Below are 24,627 nucleotides of genomic sequence, written 5' to 3'. Positions count from 1 at the left end.
GGAACACAGATTATTCAGCAGCAAAGGCACAAATAAAGTAGTTAGATGAGTAAATGCTAAATGAAGAGGGGAAAAATAATAGTTTTCTGTGAACTCATAAATATTCATTTTCCCAGGGCATTGAACTTCTCAGAGCCAATTAAAACTCTGTCACCTATAATCTCAAAACACTAAAAGGGCAGTGCGCCGACCCATACAGAGCAAAAGGCTCCCCGGGAGAGGTGGGTGAGGAGAACTCCAACACAAAGGACAAAGACAGCCACTTCCTCCGTCCAAGGATAAAGAACAAGAGCTCCAAACAGAACACTAGCCAGGCAGCTGCGCTCCCCCAAACAGCCTGGGGGACAGACTGGCACAGGACACCAGTATGAGTGGCATGGAGGTGGTGGTGGGAGAGAGCTTAGGGTGTGGCTGACCCTCAGGATTTAAATCACCTAAAACAAACCAAGGAGGAGCGCTGGGATCAGAGATGTATCTCTCTCCACCTGCTTGCTTGAAAATGACTCCAAACCCAGGCTATTTAAATTCACCTTTCCCCTCACCTACCTGTCTCTGCCCCCACGCCCATGCCATGTCATGTTATTTCCTGGCATGACTGCAACGTGCACATTGCTCTTTTCTTCCTGACAGCAGTCAGCACTGTCATGTTGGCAAGAGCTGACAAAGGCCAGGCTTAGTCACCAGCTGGGTGCTCCTCCTTGGGTGTGTGCATGGGGCGTGTGGGAGGACGCCTCTAGAACTTTTCTGCCCAGTGTGCCCTGGGACTGGGAGTAGCGGCATCACGTGGAGCTCGTGAGAAATGAGAATGTCAGGCCCAACCCTGATCTACTGCATCAGCATCTGCACTTACAGGCCCCCCTGGCTGTTCACAAGCTCACAGAAGCTCCAAGGGTGCTGGCACAGGGCACGGCCCAGGCCGACTTGCAGTGGGAACCAGCTCATCCAACAGCCCCATGAACTTGGAGCATTTGCCACCTTCTTTCACCTTGAAAATTATGGATTTACTCACACATCTGCAGGTGCAAGGCTGTGCTCTCCCAGTGTCACCTGAAAAGCTAAAACCCACACCCTCTGACACAGCAGAGAGCCATGCTGAGTGTTCAAGCTCAGAGAAGAGGCTACCCCACACCCCACTTGCAGTAGAAGTCCTGTTCCTCATGAAGGGGTGCAGGCAGCAATCCCAGAGCTCCACGCCCGTGAAAAAACCTGTGCCTCTTGCTGAGACACTTTGCTCATCATTTTCTTTGAAAGCCCGTCAAATGCTAGATTTGGCAACAGTGAGTCTTTAGGAAGGGTGATGCCGGGGACACACAGGAGAGATACATGAAGGACTGTGCTGCAGGCGAAGCAGAGAAAACGCCCAGCATCCAGCCTGGACCTGTCTGTCCACAGGGAGGACCAAACCCACAAAGCCAGAGGCAGAGTGAGCAGAGGTGCCAATGGAAGGGCCAGGAGAGGGGAGGGGAGGAGGGAGCACAGTACCAGAAAGGACGGGGGAGTATTGCCTTAGATTCAGTCACATGTGTAAGAACAATGACACTTTAAGAAAATCTTTTTTCTTTTAATTAATTAAAGCCCAACCAACACAGAAGAAGCCAGAGCAGGTAAGGGCTCTGCGATGAGGAGCCATCCTCTCAGAGGCAGGAGTGCCCATGAGCGCAGTCTTGTGGAAAAGGGGCAAGGGCCAGTCAGCCAGGGAGGATGGGCCTTTCCTAGGCTGACCCTTGGGGTTAGGAAGCGGGGCAGTCATCCTTACTACGGACACCACCGGACACAGTTCTTCCTCCAAGACTCCCCATGAGAATGTGCACAGATCAAAAACACGTGGTGTCTGATTCCAAGCACATCTCTGGCCCGTAAGCACTGAGGCTTACAAAGCTAACAGTTTTCATAAGAGCCAACATGACTGTGTCTCGTTATCTAGTGCAGGACTAGAAACTAGGAGGAAGAGCAATTCTGAAAAAGTTCAGTAAGACACATGAAGGACGCATAAGGCTGTGTAATGGCCACCATGCAATCCTGGAGTCCAGTGGGTGGGGGGACACAGCATCCAGGGCCCAAAGTGGGGGGCCCTCCTGTAGATGCCTGCTCCTCAAGAGGAGGTGAGTTCCTGGAGCTGCCACCACATCACTTCTCACTTTTCTGGTTCCCCCAAATATAAAATTCTACCAACATTGATTGTGCTGCTGTTTCTATATTAGCCAGAGCATAGAGGGAAGGGGAAAACATAACTATTTCAGAATTTCAATAAGTTATATCTCTCAGAATTGTTTCTTCTGAATTCAGAATTGCATTAGTATTCCAGGCCATTCTACCACTCAACCCTTTTTAAAGAGCAACTCCGCCCAGCTACATTTCTTTTTATCTATGTTTGTAAAATGGCAAACTCCTTGAAGCTATGTCAACCGCAGTCTTTGTTCGTAAAACAATTTAACAAAATTCACATTTGCTGTAATTGCTTTAAAAATGTAGAAACACACATGCATTGGTCATTTAATTCTTTCTTACCCATAGGTCACTCAAGTAATTGGTATAATAACTTTAAAGGCAAATCAAATCTTATTAATGCTTTCCAAGTACTTTAAAAATCTTAAGCGAATGAATGTTTTGTAAATTACTACTCTCAGGAAGAAAACACACACAGAAACATTTTACCATTTACCATTCCTGAAACGGTCTTTAGATTTATTTTGTGAGTCTCAAGAAACTCTGTTGGTTTTTATTCTTCCAGAAAATAAGACTGTCTGAGGAAACTGCTAGAGGAGTTTCATGTGGTTTGGGCAGTGAGTTATGGATATGTTAATAGCTACAACTCAAAGAAAAAACTGCCCAGAACCTATTACACAGGGACTATCTTGGATGTGGATAAGATACAAGCCTGGCTTGGCTGGCAGGCTGCTGGGAAGACCATTCATGTCTCCACTGGAAAGGAACCCGCTGTGCAGGGAGCTGTCACACACTTAAGTACCAGGTGGTCTAATCGGGATTTGGAAAGCACCCGTGACTTCATGACTACTACCAAAATGTTGAAAAATATTGATTGGCTCAGAAGCACACTGGGCTTCTATTTTGCTCTTAAAATGATCAGACACTGTGAGAAAGAGAAAGATAAATAAGATAGGCTTCATCTATGGGGAAAAAAGATTGACTGTAACCAAGAGTGGTCAAAGAAGGTTCTGGATAAAAGGTGAGCGCCAGAGCTAAGCCTCAGAAGAGGGGATGATTCAGGCATGTGGAAAGAAGGGACAGCCTCCTGAGCAAGAAGATCCCGGCGATAAGGGGGTGGGGGGCGTGCATAAAGTGTGACCAAGGTCAGCAAACAAAGCAGTTACAAATGTTCTGTCTCTGTCTAAACATGTACTGAGGCGGTCCTTTGTCCTGGGCCCTTCACATCATCATCATCTCATTTAACCATCGCTATAAGCAGACTCCACGGGTAGAAGTGACAACTCTTTGCAAAACTCCATCTATAGCGAAGAGCATTGGATCGATGCAGTTGCACCTGCAGGAAGAGTCTGCAGAGGCGTCACTTCCTTTTCTGGAAGCAACAAGATTCCTGGAACTGGCACCCCGCCAGGTGGCTTGGTGGGCTGGAGCTTTGTCCCATGCACCAAAAGGTTGCGGGCTCGGTCCCTGGTTCCGGTACACACAGGAGGCAACAAATTGATGTCTATCTCTCACATTGATATCTCTCTCTCTCTTTCTTTGTCTCCCTCTCTCTTTCTCTCAAATCTATAAAAGCATCATATCCTCGGGTGAGGATTAGAAAAACAAATTCCTGGACCTGGAAGACAATGGCATCTCCTGGACTCTATCCTAATGGGGGGAGAAGAAGAGCAAAACCACACCCCCAAACAAAAAGGCCTCCCTTCCTCAGGATGAGCAGTAGCTGCTCTTTCTTGTTGGTGCACAGAGTATTCAGGTGTTGCCCAGCTAAGATAAAGAGACCCTACGTTGATATTAACTTGTCTTCAATTTGCCTCCATCTAAATTCCACCTTAATCGACTGGACTATTTTACATGAAAGAAGTGATTTGAAGCAGTGGGCCAGCGAGCCCCAACAGTAAGCAGTCTAAGTAAGCAACCTACGTGTTTGCCTGTTTGCTTTGCTATTAAATATGCCACAGTATATTTGTAGGATTTAGGTGATCGTTTCTCTCCGTGGATGCGAGAATAATGATCAAGCCATTCCAGGATGCTGTGCTCCCCAGCAAGTCAGCCTCCAGACTCTCTCAAAAGAGCATTAAGTTGCGTCCTTCATGGATTTAGATGGGAGAGATAGTGTTTCTATTTAATCATCTGCTCACCACAAAAGGAAGCCTCGCTAACTTCAGCAGGAAAAGTGTGTGGCAAATTACTTCTGAAGCTCCCTGAAGATTAAGGCCCCATAGGTTTGGGACTGCATTACAATTAAGTAATAATGAAAGAGAAATTATATCATTTGATCAAATAAATGCATTAACCCAACCCTACACTGTGTACCATTACTCGCTCGCTGGCAGTGTTGACTTTCTGAGGTAATTTTTCTCTCATCCCACAGGACAGGAAATGCACACAGAGGGAAACAGGGGGTGGGGGAAGGTGTGCATGGAGGATGACAACGGAAGTGCAGGTGCCCTGAACTGCTCTTAGATGAGACGCAGTATTCGCAGCATCACAGGAAAAACCCCAGGGGGTCTTGAAAGTCGTTTCTTAAAGCTCAGCACATACAAAACCTTTTCTGCAGAAAACCTGTGTCCCCCATGAGCCCCAAATTCATGAGGCCTGCTACCTGAGCAGGGTGAGGTGTAGTTCATGAATCCTCTTCATTACTTAAGACCAAGTTCACTAAGCAATTAGCAGTATATCAGACTCTCCAGGGAGGTATTTGAGAACAAGTTTTCCAAGCACTTTAGAAGCATTTATATACACCTAGCATGCCATTAATCATTCTCATCTGTTCATTAAGGCGGCCTCCCATAGGACCTCCACTTGCCAGTTCTTTCTCAGCATGCTCCTTTTTATCTATAGACCCGAAAAGGAGTTCATTTCTCTTAAAATATATTTTATAATTAAAAGACTTCATTAATTCACAGGGGTGTGCTCCACCCATGAGTCTGCATTTTCAGGGTTTTATTAAATATACCGAAAGGCGGTTCTCTTGAGGTCTTTGTGGAAGACAAACCTTGCAACTCCAGCTGGGTTTTGGAATGCATTTTCAGCATTGGAGAGATTTAGACCATTACTTACAGTGTGATGTAAACCTTCTGTCCGTATCAACACATGTTGCTTCTTCTGTCCCCTACCAAGAAGGGGACCAATTTAAATTCACACTGCAATCTAACTGATATAAACTAAAAGTGAAGGGGTAAGTCAGATACTGTAAAGCAATCAGTTTGCAATGTCAGGTCATCTGCTAAGAGACAATACCTCTGCCTGCGACTCCTCCACACCCACGCTCAGGCCTCTGCGGGTTCCTGGGTCGGTCCATCCCAGCACAGCCCGCAGGGAGGCCCCAAGCAGTGCGAGATGCAGCCAAACGTGTCCTGGTTTCATTTTGTTGAGTCTGTTGAGAAAATGGCAATGGCTTAGAATTAAGTGTTACAAAGTGCAAGCAAGTCGTGGGGTAGTTAGTATTTGTACTCCAGAATCAGATAAACTTGAGTTAAATCCTAGCAACAACTTTTCTGTTCTACTATGGAGAAGTTATATGACTTCTGAGCCTTGGTTTACTTCTCTCTAAAATGGAGTCAATAATACGTACCTCACAGGGTTGCTGTGAGGATGGAAGGAGTCAGTGTCAGGCGCACAGTAAGAGCTCTATAAATGCTAGCTGCTCTATAGAAGCCCACCTGAAAGGCCACCTACCACTATGTCTATAAGAACAGACCAGGGTGACAAAGCTGGGCCCCTCTGTGAGGTCACCATGCACCTATGCCTCGGTGTCCTCAGAAAGCAGTTAGTGCTCTATAAATGCTGATGAGGAATCATGTTAAGCCCATGGCAGCCCGTTTGCAGCTGATATCTCAGTCTACAAGCTTCAAAATAGAATTATAAGGTCCAATATTTTCATTTCAAGACCAATCATTTTTGCAGCAGAATCCAAGCATCCCATGGATAATGGGATTTCAATCACTTTTAAGGTTTTTCCTGAGGCTCCTGTGATAAAAAACGTCTAAAGTCCCAGAAGACAAGACATGGGCAATTCAAAGTAATCACAGAATTACCTGGATGAAAAAAACTAAGGATCAGCTACAATAAATATTCCACTCCCTGTCATGTGCAGGGCATTGTACTAAGGGGAACCAGGACACAGACTAGTCCACTTGCACAAGTAGCTGTACTTTTTTAAAAAGGGTTTCTACTATGAACATATTCCGACCTCAATTTCAGTATCTCTTAGAAACAGAGCAAGATAGAACGCATGGTGCCGTGTTTACAACTCTTACTCCAGAAGCTTTAGGGGTTATTGATTTCTGTGAGCACCACACAATTTAGTGCTTAATTGCATGTGGCCCACACTGCATCTTGATCCTGGCTGGGAGATGAAAAGAGCGCCTTGGAGGCCAGCAGCCCGTGGGACCTGGCTTAGGGGCTGGTCCAGAGAAGGCGCCCCAGTCGAAAAGGATTAGCTGCCTGAGGGACATTACAGCCCGTTGGAGGCGTCCACCCCTATTCACCCCCAAAGGCAACAGCTTTGGAGGACTCCGACCCTAAACGAGGGGCATTAGAGGTGCCATATGGTCACCAGTGCTCATGCCCGGGCCGCCAAACACACACATTCCTGCCACATTCCAGGTTTCCTTTGGCCGCTTTCCACACCCAAATAGAGCTGCCTCTCCAGATTTGCTGTATGTCCCCAGCTTGAGACAGAAATGCCCCCAGGAAGGAGAAGCAGACTAAAAAGTGTGGGCAGGTAACACGGTTCCATGAAAAGGCAAGGTTACAAGTTATGACTGTCTTGTAAGAGAAGGTGTCTTCTTAAATTAAAAAGAGTCCGTAGGCTCCCACTCCTACATCTGTTCCTCCAGCTGCTCATCTTCCACATCTGTTGGCAGAGCCGGAGCTACTAGGGCAATAGTCCAGGTGTCAGGTAAGTATAGCGTGAAGGTCACAGTCGCGCCCCTTTCGGCCCCTGCTCTGCACTCTAAAGAAGGCAGAGTTAAGTGGAAAGGTATGGCTTCGGCTGCCACCTGGGAGAGGATGGGAGCATTCCCAGCAGCCACCCACTCAGCACTCCCCATGTGGCACTCTAGCTGGGGCCTGGGGGTTCCTCTGGCGCTGGGGAGGAGGGAACATCACACTCAGAGGGGGGGAAAGAGAATAGAAATGTCTTTTCCAAACTGCAACCAGTTTTTCTAAAAATAAACAGGGTGACTCCCTACTGTCCATAAATTATTCTCTTCTGAACACAGAGCCACGTTCCAGACACTGCCGAAATCAGTTGCTGGATTTTGGGACATTTTTAAAACCAGCAACAGTAACTCAAGCTAGAACTAGAAAGACATTGCTTCCCACTCTCCTTTATTAATTCTTCTCTACTTATCCACTCTCGTCAACAGTGCTGCTGGGCTGAGCACACACAGGGAAGGTCTTTTCTCCCTGCTCATGCCTTCCAGCCCAAATAAACTAAAAAAGCAAGGCCATCAAGACTTATTCTAGTTAATGTCCCCCTGTCAATCCCAGGAGTTAGGAAATATTCAAGCCAAAAAATTTAGTTTTCAACTTGCCTAGTAATCCAAGACCAGTTATGTTTGATGTTTTATTATTAATGGGTGGCATCAAAATAAAATCCACTCATTTTAATTGCTATTTTGGCAAGCTGCAAATCACTTCCCTTAGGAGTATGCAGCCTGACCTCTGGCTTTAAGCCAGCTATTCTGTGTTTTGGGAAGCTGCAGCTCAGCCCTGTCTCACCTGGACTTGTCCCTGGATTCATCTGGTTTGTATTGAGGTCCTGGGAGGTTTTATTTGAATACAGGAGAACACAGGAGCCAGGCCAACTCCTGAAACATTCCTAGGCAGCTTCTTTGTAAAGCTGAGCTCAGCTTGGCCACCACTAGATCAACCTTCATTTGCATGGTAGATGTGTCATTCTATTCTCTGGGTGAGTGACAATTCATTACATCTATAGCAGCAACAGCCTAAAAATTTACAACTCAAGCTTTATGACAGTTCAGTTCATAAAAAAAGAATTAATATTGGGTCTAAATCAATTTTGATGATCTGTCTAATAACCAAGTAGAACTATTTGGTTAACACTTATATAGCAACTAGAGGCCCAGTGCACGAAATTCGTGCACTCGAGGGGGGGGTCTCTCAGCCAAGCCTGCGCCCTCTCGCAGTCTGAAAGCCCTTGGGGGGTGTCTGACTGACAGCTTAGGCTTAAGCCGTCAGTCAGACATCCTTAGCACTGCCGTGCCGGTGGGAGAGGCTCCCACCACTGCCACTGAGCTCACCAGCTGTGAGCCCGGCTTCTGGCTGAGTGGTGCTCCCCCTGTGGGAGCACACTGACCATGAGGGGGCAGCTCCTGCATTGAGCGTCTGCCCCCTGGTGGTCAGTGCATGTCTTGGCAATTGGTCATTCTGCCGTAGGATCAAAATCAGCTCTCCGACATCCCCCGAGGGGTCCCAGATTGCAAGAGGGTGCAGGCCAGGCTGAGGGACCTGACCAGTGCATAATCAAGGCCAGGGAGGGACGCAGGAAGTTGGTCAGCCGAGGAGGGACTGCGGGAGGGCTCCAGGGCATGTCTTTCCCATCTCGCTCAGTCCCGATCAGCCGGACCCCAGCAGCAAGCTAACCTACCGGTTGGAGCATCTGTCTCCTGGTGGTCAGTACACATCATAGCAACTGATCAACCGGTCAACTGTCTGCCCCCCGGTGGTCAGTGTACATCATAGTGAGCAGTTGAGCAGCTTTAGCATATCATTAGCATATTACGCTTTGATTGGTTGCACAGCCCACCGGATGACCAGACACTTAGCACATTAGGCTTTTATTATATAGGATTACTATATGTCAGGCACTGTCCTAAATGCTTTACATGCATAGCCCTCATTTCTACCCTGTGAGGAGGGCAATAAGCATCCCCTAGGCAGATGACAGGGGAGACAGGTCACAGAAAGGTAAGTCCCCTGCGATGGCCATGTGGCAAATAAGTGGTAGAGATGGGACTTCGAGCCAGGCAGCTGGAATCGATATCTATGCTCTTAACCCCCATCCTCTGCTGCCACTCACTACTTAGCAATATTTTATTTTGACAAACTGCTGTTTTTATCATGGTGCGAAAGGAGACCTTGAGCCCCAAGACTCCCTTTCTTCAAAAGGCTGCCAAGAGCTGCACTCCTCCAGCTTTCAGGAGTCCAACCAAGACCAAAGGAGCAGGGCGAGGGAAAGCCATGCTGCTCCCCTCCTGCACCCCCTCCCGCCCCCGGAGGGGACCACTCGCAGGCTCTCAGCGTCCACTGCTGCTGTCTTTATTGACCAAGAAGAAACCACATGGTGATGCACAGACTGACAGGCAACAAGGATGCCCCTCAATTCATGGGCACACCAGCATGGCGAAGACAGTCACTCTGGGGGAAGTGACCTGTTGACACATTACTCCTCAAATGCAAATAGCCCTACTGGCCTTCAGACAGAAGGGAATAAAAGAATCTCCCAGTTATAGACATGGGAAAGTACCATCAATAAGGTTGCAAACCCTCTTTGTGCAACCTAGAGTTCCTCCTGAGATCAATTCGGGTTTATAAATGCCATTCAGTCCATGCTAGAGTGCTAGGATTGTTAAAAATCTACCCAAGATCGTCCTCAGAAAAGAGCTGGGACCACCTTTTCAAACAAGTCATAAAACACAATCCCTTGATATTTAAGACATCACGTTTCCCAGAGAAGTCATTCATTGCATCCTCCAAGGTTCCCCTCCTGTGCCTCACTTTCCCCACACTCAGGGGAACCAGGGGCCAGCCAGTCTGCTGCACAGTCAGAACACCAGAGCCCAGGGAGTTAAGGAATTCACCCGTGTGTGATGCCATGCCAGACCAAGACTAAAACCCAGGTCTAGGTAACAGTTCTGTTTCTTACCTTGTCACAAACTCACGTATGGAATATGTTTGCCTTCTGTTTAGATTGACTGATTTTGCTATTTTTAGTGCATCTACCACTAGGGCATCTGCCTGATCCTTGTAAAAACCACGAGATTTTCTGGCTTCACAATATAATCTTATACTGGTTCTCTTGTTTATTTGTATTTAAAATTATGGGGCACTACAAAGTTGTACAATGTAACATTCTAAATTTTGACTTGCTTTGTGAAGAAAGTTGAAAAATATGACACAGTAGGGAGAAATTGGTTTGAGGATGTCAATTCCAAATCCTCCCCACCAGAGAACACAGGCCAGAATGTAAGCTGTCTTTATTGAACAGGGTCAGAAACCAGAGAGAAAGAAGCACCAACGTTAAACTGGCAGGTTTAATACGAACTTCTTTTCTCCGGTGGGAAGCAGCCCTGATTGAGAAAAGGGGAAATTCTGACCATCAAAGCTTTGCGGGAGACTGTCCATGAGCTCGCTCTCTCTCTCTCTCTCTCTCTCTCTCTCTCTCTCTCTCTCTCTCGGGCTTTCTCCCCAAATACGGTAACATTACCAAAGCAGACATATGGATTAGCCACATGGAAATGGCTTCTCTTTGTAATGGACAGGACCAGAAATTGTGGCAACAATTTGGCAGAACCAAGCGATACCACCAAACCTTGAAGAGCGCGTAAGGTCTGTGACCCTGAGGCGCCTGCATGTCCAACCTTTCCTACTGAAAAACTGTATGTTCTAGGGGCAGTGGTCGGCAAACTCATTAGTCAACAGAGCCAAATATCCACAATACGATTGAAATTTTTTTTGAGAGCCAAATTTTTTCAACTTAAAGTTCTTCTAACGCCACTTCTTCAAAATAGACTCGCCCAGGCCGTGGTATTTTGTGGAAGAGCCACACTCAAGGGGCCAAAGAGCCACATGTGGCTTGCAAGCCACAGTTTGCCGACCATGGTTCTAGCCAGTTACTTGAGGTGCATTGCATTTTACACCTGGATGTTGGCAATCAACAAACAGAAACCCACTGGGGACCACCAAACCCTGTAGTCCTCTTCTGTATGTCTGCCCAGTGTAAAAAGGAAATAAAATCCATACAAACCCCAACCTAAAACCAGGAGGCTATATTTTAATTTCTTTTGGAAGGTTTAGGACCCTGGTTTTTATTTGTGAGTGTTTTAGGAAAAAAGAAAGGGGGTCAAACTTCCTAAGATAGTCCCTGAAATACCAACCCAGGAAATTAAGTATGGAAATATATCAGGCTAACCATGCCACAAACCATAATGAAGTTATATTGCACTTTATATTAATTCCTACTCTGTATCTTTGGTTGATTTGTTCCAACAATTAATAAATTAGATGCCTAAATTAGTCTGTACACAATATATATACTAACCTATAGCATTCCTATTTGCTATTAAGCTTCACACACACACACACACACACACACACACACACACACAACTTCCAGGAACCCTCACCCTTCCAACATTCAGATTATACCTCTTAAAGTACCATCTTCTCTCAACTGTAATTCTGTTTTATTTGACGTTCCATGCCTTGTGTCATGTATTGAGAGAGAAAATGTAGGGAAAGATGTGCTCTTGAAATAACTACCTAATTTCATTAAGTTAGCAAGCACACAATTGACCACAAATAAGCAACACAAGGAGGTTGAGTCTGAAGAAAAATACCCAAAAGAGCAAAGTAGGAATTAAGGTAAATTTTTAGGAAATCTTGACTATTCAATTCCAGGTTCTGGAATATAGTGTTAAGTCCAACAAAAGATCGCAACATGAAGATCTCTTTTTAAAAAAAAAAATGCTGCAGCCTTTAGTAGACAGAAAAGAATCCTGAGTGACTGATTTATCAAGGTAAAAAAATCCAACCTACCCCTCCCTCTCCCACCTCCAAGTACAACCAAGGACAGAAGTTCTCCCAATGCCCAGAACAAGCTGGCCCTTCTCTGGAGCAATAAGAGCCTTCCTGGGATTAACAAAAACTGGGGGTAGTCATAAAATTCCAAGAGAGCAGAAGCCACTGGGACAACTTTTTAATAAGCAATTTTAATAGATCACATCAGTGACTATTTCGGTCTGTCTTCGGGGAGGGGGGACTGTCTTTTCCCCTGGGATGGGAAGAAGACGAACATTCAGCTGAGTGTGTCTGAACAAAAATGGTCTAGAGATGCTGCAGTGTCTGCTTACAAAACTCAGACGAGAAGCAGACATCATGGGCCCTGTGGGCATCAGCTCAAGTCTTGCGCTTGAGCTACTGCATGAGGGTTGCTGCGGCTCTAGCGTCATAGAAGCCACACCACACATTCCCTTGACCATTTGCTTCCTAGGTGAGCCCTCCACCTGACCACTGCCCAGACCCGGAGCTGGTTCCAGGCCACTCCAGGATTATGAGGACACTGAGAAAAGTCAGCTTTGGCTTTCCCTCAAGCCTGATAGTAGAAAAATAGGGACTTTTGAGAAAGGTCAGAATTTCTTCCCCATCCCCTTTTCCCCCTCACAGATTGTAATACAGGCCCATTTCTGGGGCACTAATCAGTAGTTGCTGTGCCACCTCCTCTTGAGATTCTATTTATCTTTGACTCACAAAATGTGGATGGATGCTTGTATCTCGGGGGCCCGTCTAGTACGGTTCCTGGTGCACACACAGCATTGCAACAAATTTACCAAGGTTTCAGACCCAAGCTACTGGCTCTGCTTTCACTTGCCAGAAACCTCGGCGGAAGCGACACCTAGAGGGGAGAGGAGGAGAGGCTGTGGAAGCGCTATTCATCAATGTCGGGGACAGTTATCAGGAGTCAGCGAGGCTGGACAGCTCATGGGGACCAACTCTGGGCGATGATACAGGCCTAGTGGGGCTCCACTCAGCGGGCCCCCAGGCACTTCCAGCAGGCGGACACGCGGCACGGGTGCTTGCCACGTGCTGGGCAGGGAGAGAAACCCCACTACTTCCAGCGGGTTTCTGCCCTTTCTAGAGCGGAAGGTACAGAAGTCCTCAGGTGGCAGGCCCTGTGTCAGCTGAAGGGAGTCGCAAAGGCTCGCGCGGCTCTCACCCCGAACTCGAGTCGACACGCGCCCAAAGCGGAGCGTTCTGCCTGGCGTAGCCTAGTCCCCCGAAACTTGGAACGGGTTTTCTTCGCTAGCGCAAAGAGAGGCGGAGATCACCCACAGTGCGAGGTCTCTTAGGACCAAGCTCCCTGCCTGGGCGCCCCCAAAACAAAATGCTCCCTAGTGACTCCCCAGCTGGGAACACTGCTGCGCGCTCGGATCTGCGACCAGCCCCGCAGAACGAGAGCTGCAGGGCTGCCCTGGGCCGCCTTCAGTCCCGGGTCCGTCCTCCCCACCCTCCCGCGCCCAGGCCAACGCTCAGCCCAGACGCTGGGAGCTCGGGGAAGAGAGGGCCAGGCGAGTTTAGCGGGTCCTTGAGCTGCAGCGAGGAGACGCAAGTTTCCCCGCAAAGCTGGAGGGAGGGGGGAGTGAGCACGGGGCCAAGGGCACGGGTCCGAGCCGAAGGGCCGCCGCTCGCCTGACTCGCCGAGGCCGCTAGGGGTCCTGAGCCCAAGAGCGGCGCCTGCAGGGTCTCAGGCCCGCGCGGGCTGCGGGCTCGGCCCCAACTGTTCTGCGCCGCGCTCCACACGCCACCCCATCACTCCGGTCCTTCCAGCAGACATGGGCCCCAAGTCTCAGCGCCCCAGCCTTTACCCCGAGTCCTGGCCCGGGCCGGGGTAGCCCAGCCAAGCCCGCGTTCCGTGATCCCGTGCCCGCCGCCCGCCAGGCGGGCAAACTTGGCTCTCCCAGCACCGGCTGGCAGGACAAGCAAGCGCCCGCTCTGGGCCCTGCGGGAAGACGCAGACCCGTGGGCGCAGGGACCCCGACGGGGTGCATTCCGGCGTTGCTGGCGGCGGCTTGGCACCCTCCCCGCTCCCGCGTACCTGAAGCAGCTGGGGCCGAAGGAAAGACCAGGTGGCCGGACTCCCACTCGCGGGAGCGCCCCGTGGCGGCAGCGGTAGCGGCGACCCGGCTCCGCGTTCGGTCGGTCTCTGTGGCTGTTGGCGGGTCCTGGGCGCCCTGGAGGTTGTCGCGGCTCCAGCTCTCCGAGCCACCGCTGCCCACTGCTGTGCCACCGCCGCCGAGGCTGCCCTATTTCTGCCGCCCGGACCGGAGCCCGTGACGTCACCCTCCCGGCCCCGCCTATCCAATCGCAGCCACCTGTGCGCGCAGCCACCCGCCCGCCGCTCTGAGCCGCGCGGGGCCGCAGCAGGTGCGCAGAGCTTGGGCGCGCACGCGGGCCGCGTGGACTCGGGCGCTCCAGGGCGACCCCTGCACCCGCCGCGGGACGGAGTAGCTCCGCCCCTGGCTCACGGGAGCCTGGCAGGTGACAACCCCCTTTACCTGCCAAAACACCCCTCCTCACCTCTCTCTCTTCCCAGCTCCTTCTGGGGCTTGGATTCTCCAAGGCTGTGCGCTCAAGAAGCACAACGAACTGGCCACATAGCTTGTAGATCAGGGGCAGTACCAGACCCAGAGCTGTCCCTGGAGGCAAAGTCAAATAACACTCCCCCTGGCTGAGAGCCAACGACCTGCGAAAAGGCAGTTTGTATTACTTTCTCTCTTCTGAATCTGCCCTCTCCCAACTGCAGAACCTTACAAAGTCTTGGGCATAGAGGGGCAATCCCAGGTGATGACATTTGCTTAGCTTGGCCAAGCTGTGACCAGGTCTTCCTTCTCCTACAACCAGACGTTTTTGCAGCTGGAGCTCCATCCTCAAGCCTGGGGCTCCCAAACCTTTCTGGATCCCACTTCAACACCCACAACTTTTTTTTTTTACTAAACCAATCTTTATTAATATTTAAGCGTTTTTTTTCCACTGCAACCAAGCAAGTCACTTTTCTTTTGTTAATTGGTCTAGAGATCGATCTTGAAACAGAAATAAACTGGAAACATCTTTGTAACCACTAGGGCCCCCCAAGTGGTCATACTGTAGTCCCAATCTGGCCCCAGCCCAGGCCAGGCTGGTGGTGATGGATGGGCAGGGGCCTCTCTGGGGGACTGCCCCTGCTCTGGCTGTGTGGACCCGGGGTGACTCTCTGGCTTAAGGGAGCAGTGTCTTGGCCATGCCCTGTGATAGCTCCTGGCCTAGAGCAGGGGCAGGGGGGCGTTTCTGAGGATAAACTTAGTCAAATCTCAGCAGAAGGGGAAGGCCGCCAGGCTGATGTGGAGGGAGAGGCATTACATTTACTCTTTCCTTCCAAAGATATTTATGGATCCCTCCCGTGTACCAGGCACTGTGCTAGATGCTGAGGAGAACGCAGTGGATGGGCCACATGGCCTCTGTCCTCACACAGGTTTTGGTTTGGGATACAGCCCTCCCTCCACCACTGCTCAGCTGGTAACCCCGAGTCACTAATATGTCTGCTAGAGGCATCAGTTTCCCCATCTGTAAAATGGGGAGCTGGATGAGACCTGGTTGACTTCCAGGTTTGCTATGACTTTCCACATGGATATAATGATTTAGTCTCAGAAGAGTAAAGCCTACTCCCTCCTTAGTGCCCCTCAGGCCTTGGAAGGCATGATGCTCTCTCAGATTTTATCTTTGCCAAGGCTACCCATGACTGACCTTCAAGGCTTGAGGTCAGATTCTCTACAGCTGGATCAAGAAAGGGATGGCACTTTCTATCTTGGGAAAAATAGAAGAAAGACTAAAAGGCATAAAAGGAAGCAGGGCGATTTGGAAACACGCTGTATCTCCCTTTGAAATGTAATTCTAAGTCCTGGTCAAGATGGTGCCCCACAGCTCAGAGGCTGAGTTCATCTCCCCTCCCACACTGTGAGTTATTTGGGAAACCAGATCTCTGTTCTCAGCTCTGAACACAAAGTCCCTGGTTCAGCCTCATGGCCCTATTACATAACCCAGGCAGGCCTCGGGAGTGTGTTTTTAATAACTCAGGGTCATATGTACCGGTAAGTCAGGGTCTGCAGATTGACCAAGATCAGAAATAGCTCTGTTTACTGCAGGGAACAGGGACTGGACTTCCACAAACTTCCTCAGCTTCCCAAAGAAGAGAGAGAATGTAGCTGCTACAAACCAGATGTGCAGAATATCCCTAGAGATGATGCTAACATCGGAAGTGAGCTATTGTGACTACTGTGCATAAAATAAGAGTGGAATTAAAAGTCACCTTGGAATAAAAAAGGTGAAGTGTGAATGATGAAATCAAACAAGCCTTCGGGGAAATGGCATCAATGCCAGCAGACCTTTGCACCTCTTTGTATTGCTCTAAATAGGATTTCACACAGAAATTTTCAAAATTTGCTTGAAACCCTGCTTCAGAACTTGAAAGAATACTGATATTCTTAGTAACCAACTAGGATGATTCGAAATAATAAAAAAAAAAAAGGTTAAGTTTCAACTTCAAACAATTCACTAAGTTTGGAATGGGAAAGCTAAAAGGAAACACAGTTCAGATGACTAACCCAACCCCCACTCTAGGTTATTGGTGAGAGATCTAGCCAGGCAGACTCAGAGACACACAAAAAGAAGTTAGCAATGTATATATATGAGATCAAAAAGTTTAAAAATCATGTATATATTAGAGGCCCGATGTACAAAATTCGTGCAAGAGTAGGCCTTCTTTCCGCTGGCTGCTGGCACCAGCTTCCCTCTGGCACCCGGGACCCAGGCTGGCTTCCCTCAGCCGCCCACAGGCACCCGGGATGGCCCTGGCTTCGTCCAGAAGGATGTTCGGAATGATATCCAGAAGGATGTCTGGTCTAATTAGCATATTACCCTTTTATTATTATAGATTATATATATATTACTTTACTGGTTTTTAAACTTTTAAAATTTCTATTCTAATACAAACACAACCATATGATCAAAACAGCTGCCAAGAAACGTGTCTCCTACAGATCATTTCAGATTGAAGCAGAGGGGACATGCAGCCAGCCGTGGGATCAGGGGAGCATAGGGCACCTCCTCCAGATTCAACCGGAAGTTTCCTGTCACTAGCTATGAGTCAGGTCCACCCTGGGCTGCTCAGATGGTGCCCAGAAGTACCCACTAGAAGCCAGGCCAAGAGGTCATGTAGGCAGATCAGAAAAGGCAGGAAACTGTCTTCCTTGTCTTGCATAATTTAACATTCTGCTACCTGTCCAAAAAATGTCTTAGTAAATCTTCAGACCAAACCATGAAGTTGACTGAAGAAGCAGGCTGAGTCTTAGGAGAGCCCTGGACGGGAGGCACCCGCCTTGGCTCCCTCTCCTGTCTCTGCCCCTCTCTGGCTGGGTGAGCCTGGGTGAGCCGCACCCTTTCTGGCCCTTGTTTCCTCATCCTCAAGTTGGGGCTGGGGGGGGGGTGGAGTGCGAGGCAGTCATACTAAATGAACTTCTATGGCCATTTTCAATTATACAAGTCTATGCCTTTATTTTGCTAGTATCTATAGAAGTTAGGGCTTCTCCAATCAAAAAAGAGCTATGAAGTTAAAGGTTTTCCCTACGTCTAATATAAATGCTGATTACTTAAATAATGGTTCATTTAGTCATCTAGAAATTAAGTGAATATAGGCAACTAATGCAAAATTCTCAACCTAAAGTCACACTCAGAAATAATTTTTTAACTAATTTAGAAGAAAAGTAGCCAGCATGGAGATCAGTAAGGTACTCATTCAATAGGTAAGTGAAATTTGGGAAACTTTTCAAGGGAATGAAGAAGTGGTATAGAGTAAGAATTTTAATTAAAACGTTGGGACAAAAGAGGCGATGCAGTGATGGGCAGGGAATTATGAATGGTGAAAGTGGAGGGAGATGAACAATAAAACCCTTCACCATGGTATTGTTTCCAGAGACAAAAGTCCCACCCAACTCCCAGGGGCTGGATTGATGGGACCAGGGGCCTAAGAAAGGCCCTGATAACAGGAGGAAGTGAAGTTTGACTGCTCTCAGAATTCCACGTGCACAGAAAGAATTTGGGACCAGAAGGCCAGGCCTCCAAACCACAAAGCACCACATCCTGGTCTAAGCCATGAAGCTCCCATTCCCCTTTCAGGAACTGGCTAAGGGGAGAACAGGAGCCCGGTTCTGACCAATGAGAGATGAGAGAAAGTCTGCTGGGGGGATAAAGCGATGCTTGGGAAGAGATGGTGTCTCTTTTCCCTCTAGATATCCTCATTAATTCCAAGGGACCCCGAGACCTACTGTCACCATCTTGTTACCCTGAGAGCAGCCAAGGTGACTGGTGAAAGGTGGCAGAGTAGGGGGCGGGAGAGAAGCTGGAACCTTAATGGCCTGCTGAGATGAGCTACTGAAATAACCACTCTGACGCTGCCCGACCTGGACATTCCTATTTTCCTCATGGCTTACATCAATTGAGTTGAGATTTTCTGTGACTTGAAGTAGAAAACATACCAAATGAGAAAGGAGCTAAAATATAAATAAGAACCTCATGCATTATTGGACTGGCCTCTGACACACAGCATGGGAGACAGGAACGACTAATGTTGTCACCATCTCACTTGGTTTGTCCAAGAAACCTAGGCCAGATCAAAGGTTGAAGTCTCTTGCTCTGGCTGGTGTGGCTCAGTTGGTAGGAGCATCATCCCATACACCAAAAGGTTGCAGGTTTGATTCCTGGTCAGGACACACACCTAGGTTGTAGTTCCATCAACCAATCAATGTGTGTGTGTTTTTTCTCTCTCTCCCTCTCCTTTCCCCTCTTGGGTGAGGATTTAAAAAAACAACACAAAAAAACAAGGTTGAAGTTTCCTGACTCCAATCCAGTGCTCAGACATGTTGTAATTGTTAGTTATGGAGAACATGTAATTAACCAGGACTCTCCATTTCCTAACTGCCCTAGGTAAAAGACAGTGGACACATTACTGTATAGGAGGCTTTAAAGCTGTCGAATGCAGGCACCTGTCAGCACTACCTAGCTATCTGTGACTTGCAATGCCTATCACTACAACCCTCCTCAAAAGATTTTTAAAACTGGTTTTGCCATCTTTGTGTGGCATGTGACAAAGGAGTGACTCGAAGTTTTAAACAAATTATGTAAGAGTATCATATTAAGTATTGTAGTCTAAAGTTTGTTCTAATGCAATGATTAATATTTATAATATACAGTCATTGCAGACAAATTTCCACTTGGTATCATTTAACAACAAGTGTACAATGTTTAACTTTTATTAAATTATATAAGAGAAAGCATAATTTTCTGAAAAATACACTAAAAAATGATATGTCATATCTGGTTTGGGGACAGAATATATACTGGAAAGTACGTTGGGATTTAACTCCATGACACAGCAGCAAGGATAGGCAAACACTGTTTTCCAAAAGTTGATGTCTGAATTTATAGAATTTTATGCTTAAAAATACTACAATTTTATTTTTGTAGCTTTTATGTTTTGTTTATAGATGACTGGAAGGGAGAGATTCCAGGCCGCTATTTGCACGCACTCTGCAAATATCACATTGTGGGTGTGGGCAGAGACTTTATTCTCAATAAATGAAAAGCAAAATTAGATATAATTGTCACTCTATTTTCTCTTCTTAGCACTGTTTTTGAAGTACCAAAGACATCTTGATGTTTTACATAAGGATTTTTTTTTTAGGAGATGAATGCCATTTACAGATTAGTGAAGGTAATTTTGAAGTAGAATTGTAGTCTTACCATGTTTTGCTCTTAATTATCTTGTATTTCATCATTGGGTTCCTTATGTTTCTAGTCTTTAAACATAATCTATTGTGGGCACAAATCAAACATATATAACTAAGAATAAAAATAATGTAAAATGTAACAGTATCAACCATCCCAGCAGTCAGTGCTATAGACTGAGTTCAGCCCAGAGATAGACTGAGTGATAGAAACATGAGCAACTTCATCTGACCTCCACCTAACCTCTGTGTGTGCTCACTTGTTACACACAGGGGACAGGGAAGGGATAAATAACGTCTCACATATTGATATTTTAATATAAACCTTTCATTGTGAAAATATTAGAGATTCACATCCAGTTGTAAGAAGTAATACAGAGCGACCACCTGCACCCTTTGCCCACTTTCCTCCAATGGTAACATCTTGCAAACCTATAGTACAATATCCCAACCAGGATACTGACATTGATACAGTCACGGTACAGAACCTTTCCATCACCACAAAAATCCCACTTGTAGGCCTTTTTATTTTCTGGAAAGTTTATATCATTTATTTATTCTTTTTATTGCCGTTGTTGTTAATCCTCACCTGAAGATATTTTTCCCATTGATTTTTTATTTTTATTTATTTTTTTAATCTTTATTGTTGAAAGTATTACATATGTCTTCCTTTCTCCCCCATTAATCTCTTCCAGCTTGCTCTCATTTCCCACCCGCCCCCTGCCCTCACCACCCCATTGTCTGTGTCCCCAAGTTATGCATACATGCATACAAAGGCATTGGTTGATCTCTTCCCACCAACCACTTGTAGACCTTTTAAAGCCACACCGATTTCCCTTCCCTCTGCCCCTCCCTCCTCATCCCTAACCCCTGGCAACTACTCATCTGTTCTCATTTCTATAATTTAGTCATTTTAAGAATATGAAAGAAAAGGATATAATATGTAACTTTGGGCTTTTTTTCACTCAGCCTAATTACCTTGAGAGTCATTCTAGTTGCTTCACATATCAATATTAGTTCCTTTGTATTACTGAATACTGTTCCATGATCTGGAAGTACCACATTTGTTGAACCACCTGGGTTGTTTCCATTTGGGGTTATTACAAATAAAGTTGCTATAAATATTTGTATACAGGTTTTTATATAAATGTAAATTTTCATTTCTCTGGGATAAATGCCCATGAGTGCTCTTGCTGGCTTGTATGATAGTGGCATGTTTAGTTTTTTAATAAATGGCCAAACTATGTTCCAGAGTGGCTGTTGCATTTTATATTCCCACCAGCAATGCCTGAGTGATTCCTATTTCTGCATCCTTGACTGCATTTGCTGGTGTCACTATTATTTCACTATTATTCTGAGAGGTGGGTAATGATATCTCATTGTGGGTTTATTTTGCAATTCCCTAAGGGAAAGTGATGTTGAAAATCTTTTCATGTGCTTACTTGTTACCTGTATGCTTCTCTTTGGTTAAAAGTCTCTTCATGTCTTTGGCCATTTTCAAATCAAATTGCTTGATTTTATTACAGTTAAGTTTTAAGAGTTCTTTATATATCTCAATACTAGCCCTTTAGCTTGTTTGTTTGTTTTTTTCATCCTCCTAATAGGGTCTTTTGCAGAGCAAAGGTTTTTAATTTTGATGCAATCAGATTTATCAAGTTTTCCTTTTTATAGCTCTTACATTTAAAGTCAAGCCTAAATCCAAGATCCCAAAGATTTTCTCCTATTTTTTTATAAAAGTTTAATAGTTTTACATTGTAATTCAGTTGGTCACCCATTTTGAGTGAAGTTCTGTGCAAGGTCAAGGACTTTTGAGAGTCTTTTTTTCTCTCTTTCTCTCTCTCTCTCTAAGAATTTCCAATTGTCCCACCTCATTTGTTGAAAAGGCTATCTTTCCTTTATTGAATTTCTTTACACCTTGTCAAAAATCAGTTGGGCAGGAATTGCAGAGGGCCCTATAAAGCCAAAACAATCTTGTAAAAAGAGATTGAAGGAAAAACCAAGTTGGAGAACTCACACTTTCTGATTTTAAAACTTACTACAAAGCTGCAGTAATCAAAACAGTGAGGTACTGGCCTAAGGATAGACATATAGACCAATGGAATAGAACTGAGAGTCCAGAAACATACATGCATGGCCGATTGACTTTCAACATGGGTCCCTGGAATATTCAGAGGAGTGCCTCTCTCTCTTCATCATCTTGAACTGCCCAGGGCCAGGAGGTCCCACAACAAGGGGAACAGCAAGCTTTCATCTACCAGCTCATGTGCTACCAGCCCAAGGTTGAGCCTGGATGATGAACAAACTGGTCACCCCATGTTCGCCCCACCCATGGTGACCTTTCCCACAGACTCTGAAGGGTCAGCACCGAGACATTCCCAGCCCCATTCTTCTTGCCCAGACTCTCTGCGGGCCAAGAAAAGAGCCAGAACTGACTTTTCAGAACAAGAAGAAAAAACCTGTATTGTTTCCAACTAACATTAACATGCAGGCCCCACTCACCTCCACCACAGGTATGTTAAGCAAACACAAAGCGACAAGAGGCTCGGTGTGATGACAGAGGAGCCCACAGTTACCAGAGTGACAAGGTGAGTCTGGCCCACCTGCCATTTGTTAAGGCTTTTTCACTCTGATGATGCGTGAAATTATCCACCTGACGGAGCTGCGCCTATGCTCATGCCACCTCGCCCAACACACATCCTCTCATTATCCCCTTGGTCACAAATCCCCCAGAGCGGCGTGATATTAATGAGAGTCTCATAAAATCTGGGGGAATAGCCATCCCTGGTGCCCTGTGAGAGTGAAATTGCCATTCACAGCCACATAAATCACTGTGTGTCAATCTCTACTTCGTTGTCACACCTTGGCGAGCCACCCCATGGCCTTTAAGATGTAACATGGTTTCTAGGACAGCAGACTCTGCTGCTGTCGGAGACACCTTGTACCCAGCTTCAAAGCAAGGCCCGAGTTTAGCTCTAATTATCCCAGCATGCCCGGGGCTCTGAGACTTCCTAACAGGGCGAAGAAAGGAGCAGGGTGTTCACATCAGGGGAAGCGCTAAATGTGGAGCGACGGCCTGATTCAGTGCACAGCTGTAGTCCTTTTTGATTTGTTCATAATTTTCTACACTAGTGCTTCCTATTTGATACTGTCTGGGCCTAAGATGACAAAAAGAGTGGGATAACAGATGATGAGCTCAAAATACTGCACACAATCATAGTCACCCTGCATGTATGTACAATCAATATGTCACTTGGAAGAGGGACCATTGGCCGCCAGGCAGTGTCGGGAATGTAAAATGTCACAGAATTCACGATGTGTTTCTTATGTACTTAGGAGCTGTCACCATAGCTGCCTCTTGCTCTGGAGGGGAAACAGGCTTAATGTTTCACAACCACTGGCCTTAGACAAATGAATTAAAAGTCCAAAAGGAGTACTGGCAGGGCTTCCCAGCGACCCTTCCTGCTTTGCCTGCAGGGGTGCTGTGCTTGGCTGTGCAGGTTACGCTCGGCAGGACTCCAGCAGGCAGCACTATAGACTGCACTGTGAAACAGCACCTCCCAGGTGGGGAAGTCATTTCCATACACCCTATGCAGCAGCCTGGGGCTGGTTGAGCAACGTGGAGTTCATATTCCTAGGGGCTCACAGAGTGTCACAAAAGTGGATCGGAGAGACCCAACCACACAGTGCCCACACTGAGAGTCCGGGGAATCCATGTGCAGACCCACAGAATATGGTCTGGCACAGTTAACTTTCTGTTACCAGGCTTGGCAGGGCAAGGCGCCATTCCCTTTCTTCTAGATACTCTGGTTAATAAAGCTGCCACTTAGAAACTTGCGTGTGTAACCATTTCTTAATTATTTGAATATTATTAAAACTCCCTAAACTTGACAACGCCCTTAAACATGATTTATCTTTGTTTAGAGGCACTTCAGCAAAAGTTTTAGGAAGATGATGCTATAACATGTATCATAGTATAAGATTTTAAATATCCTGTGGACAGCACTTCTACTCCTAAGAATTAATCCTATAAAAATAAGGTAAAGCCCTAGCCGGTTTGGTTCAGTGGATAGAGCATTGGCCCGTGGACTGAGGGGTCTCATGTTCAATTCCGGTCAAGGGCACATGCCTGGGGTGCATGCAAGAGGCAGCTGATCAATGATTCTCTTCCATCATTGATCTTTCTCTCTTTCTCTCCCTCTCCCTTCCTCTCTGAAATCAATAAAAAACATATTTTAAAAAAATAAGTTAAAGTATACACAAATATATTTGCACATTTGTGTGTATATTATATAGAGATATGTGTATGTATATACTATTATACACACAGATACACTAAGATGTTCATTGTAATATGATTTTAATAGTGATCATAAAGGAAATTGTTTGAATGTATGCTAATAAGGATTTGCTAAATGAATTTGAGTATGTGCATAAAATAAGATACTATGGAGCCTTTAGAATAATCCACTATAGCTATTTGTACTTATAGAGGACATTTTTTTTTTCTTTTTCCTGCATTTCCAACAGCTTTTGAAGGCCAGAAACCCCACTCACCTCCCAGCCTCCTTTGCAGCTAGGACATGGGAATGTAACCTGATCCCACCAATGAGACAGGGCACACAGACTTCAAACAAGAAATGAGGAAGCCAGTTCAGAGAGGGAGTGTTTGCTAGCAAGGAGAGAGGTCGAGACAGCCTCCTTGTGCGAGGCTGAGTTTCTGACACAGAAGTGGTTTCAGTACTAGTGGCAGGAGTGATTTCACCAAAATAAGTCCCCAGCAGAGCCACCTGCAGCCCTTGGGCTTCCTGGGGGCATTTTCTCATCAGGAAAGCTCTGCAGGGTGGGTTTAGTCATTGTTCCGGAAAGCAGGGCTCCAAGCCTAGCTCTCGGACCCCCA

At 46.5% G+C, this 24,627-nt stretch overlaps 1 protein-coding gene across 3 annotated transcripts in view; it reads right to left on the bottom strand.

Annotated features, from left to right (window-relative positions):
- Positions 1-14,248, bottom strand: part of FSTL4 (follistatin like 4) — a 332,505-nt gene extending 318,257 nt beyond the window's left edge. For all 3 annotated transcript variants that reach the window (XM_080672857.1, XM_080672858.1, XM_080672859.1), the window contains exons 1-2: positions 14,012-14,248; positions 5,410-5,545 (exon numbers count right to left, since the gene is read on the bottom strand). In XM_080672857.1, coding sequence (XP_080528983.1) covers positions 5,410-5,535 — 126 coding nt within the window. In that variant the 5' untranslated portion in view covers positions 5,536-5,545; positions 14,012-14,248. The remainder of the gene's footprint in view (positions 1-5,409; positions 5,546-14,011) is intronic.
- Positions 14,249-24,627: the final 10,379 nt, after the last annotated feature.

The sequence above is a fragment of the Plecotus auritus genome (assembly GCF_963455305.1).
Source record: "Plecotus auritus genome assembly, chromosome: 6".
In the NCBI taxonomy this organism is placed as follows: Eukaryota; Metazoa; Chordata; class Mammalia; order Chiroptera; family Vespertilionidae; genus Plecotus; species Plecotus auritus.
Note: the sequence above shows the minus strand (reverse complement) of the source record. Positions and strands in the feature narration are given on the sequence as shown.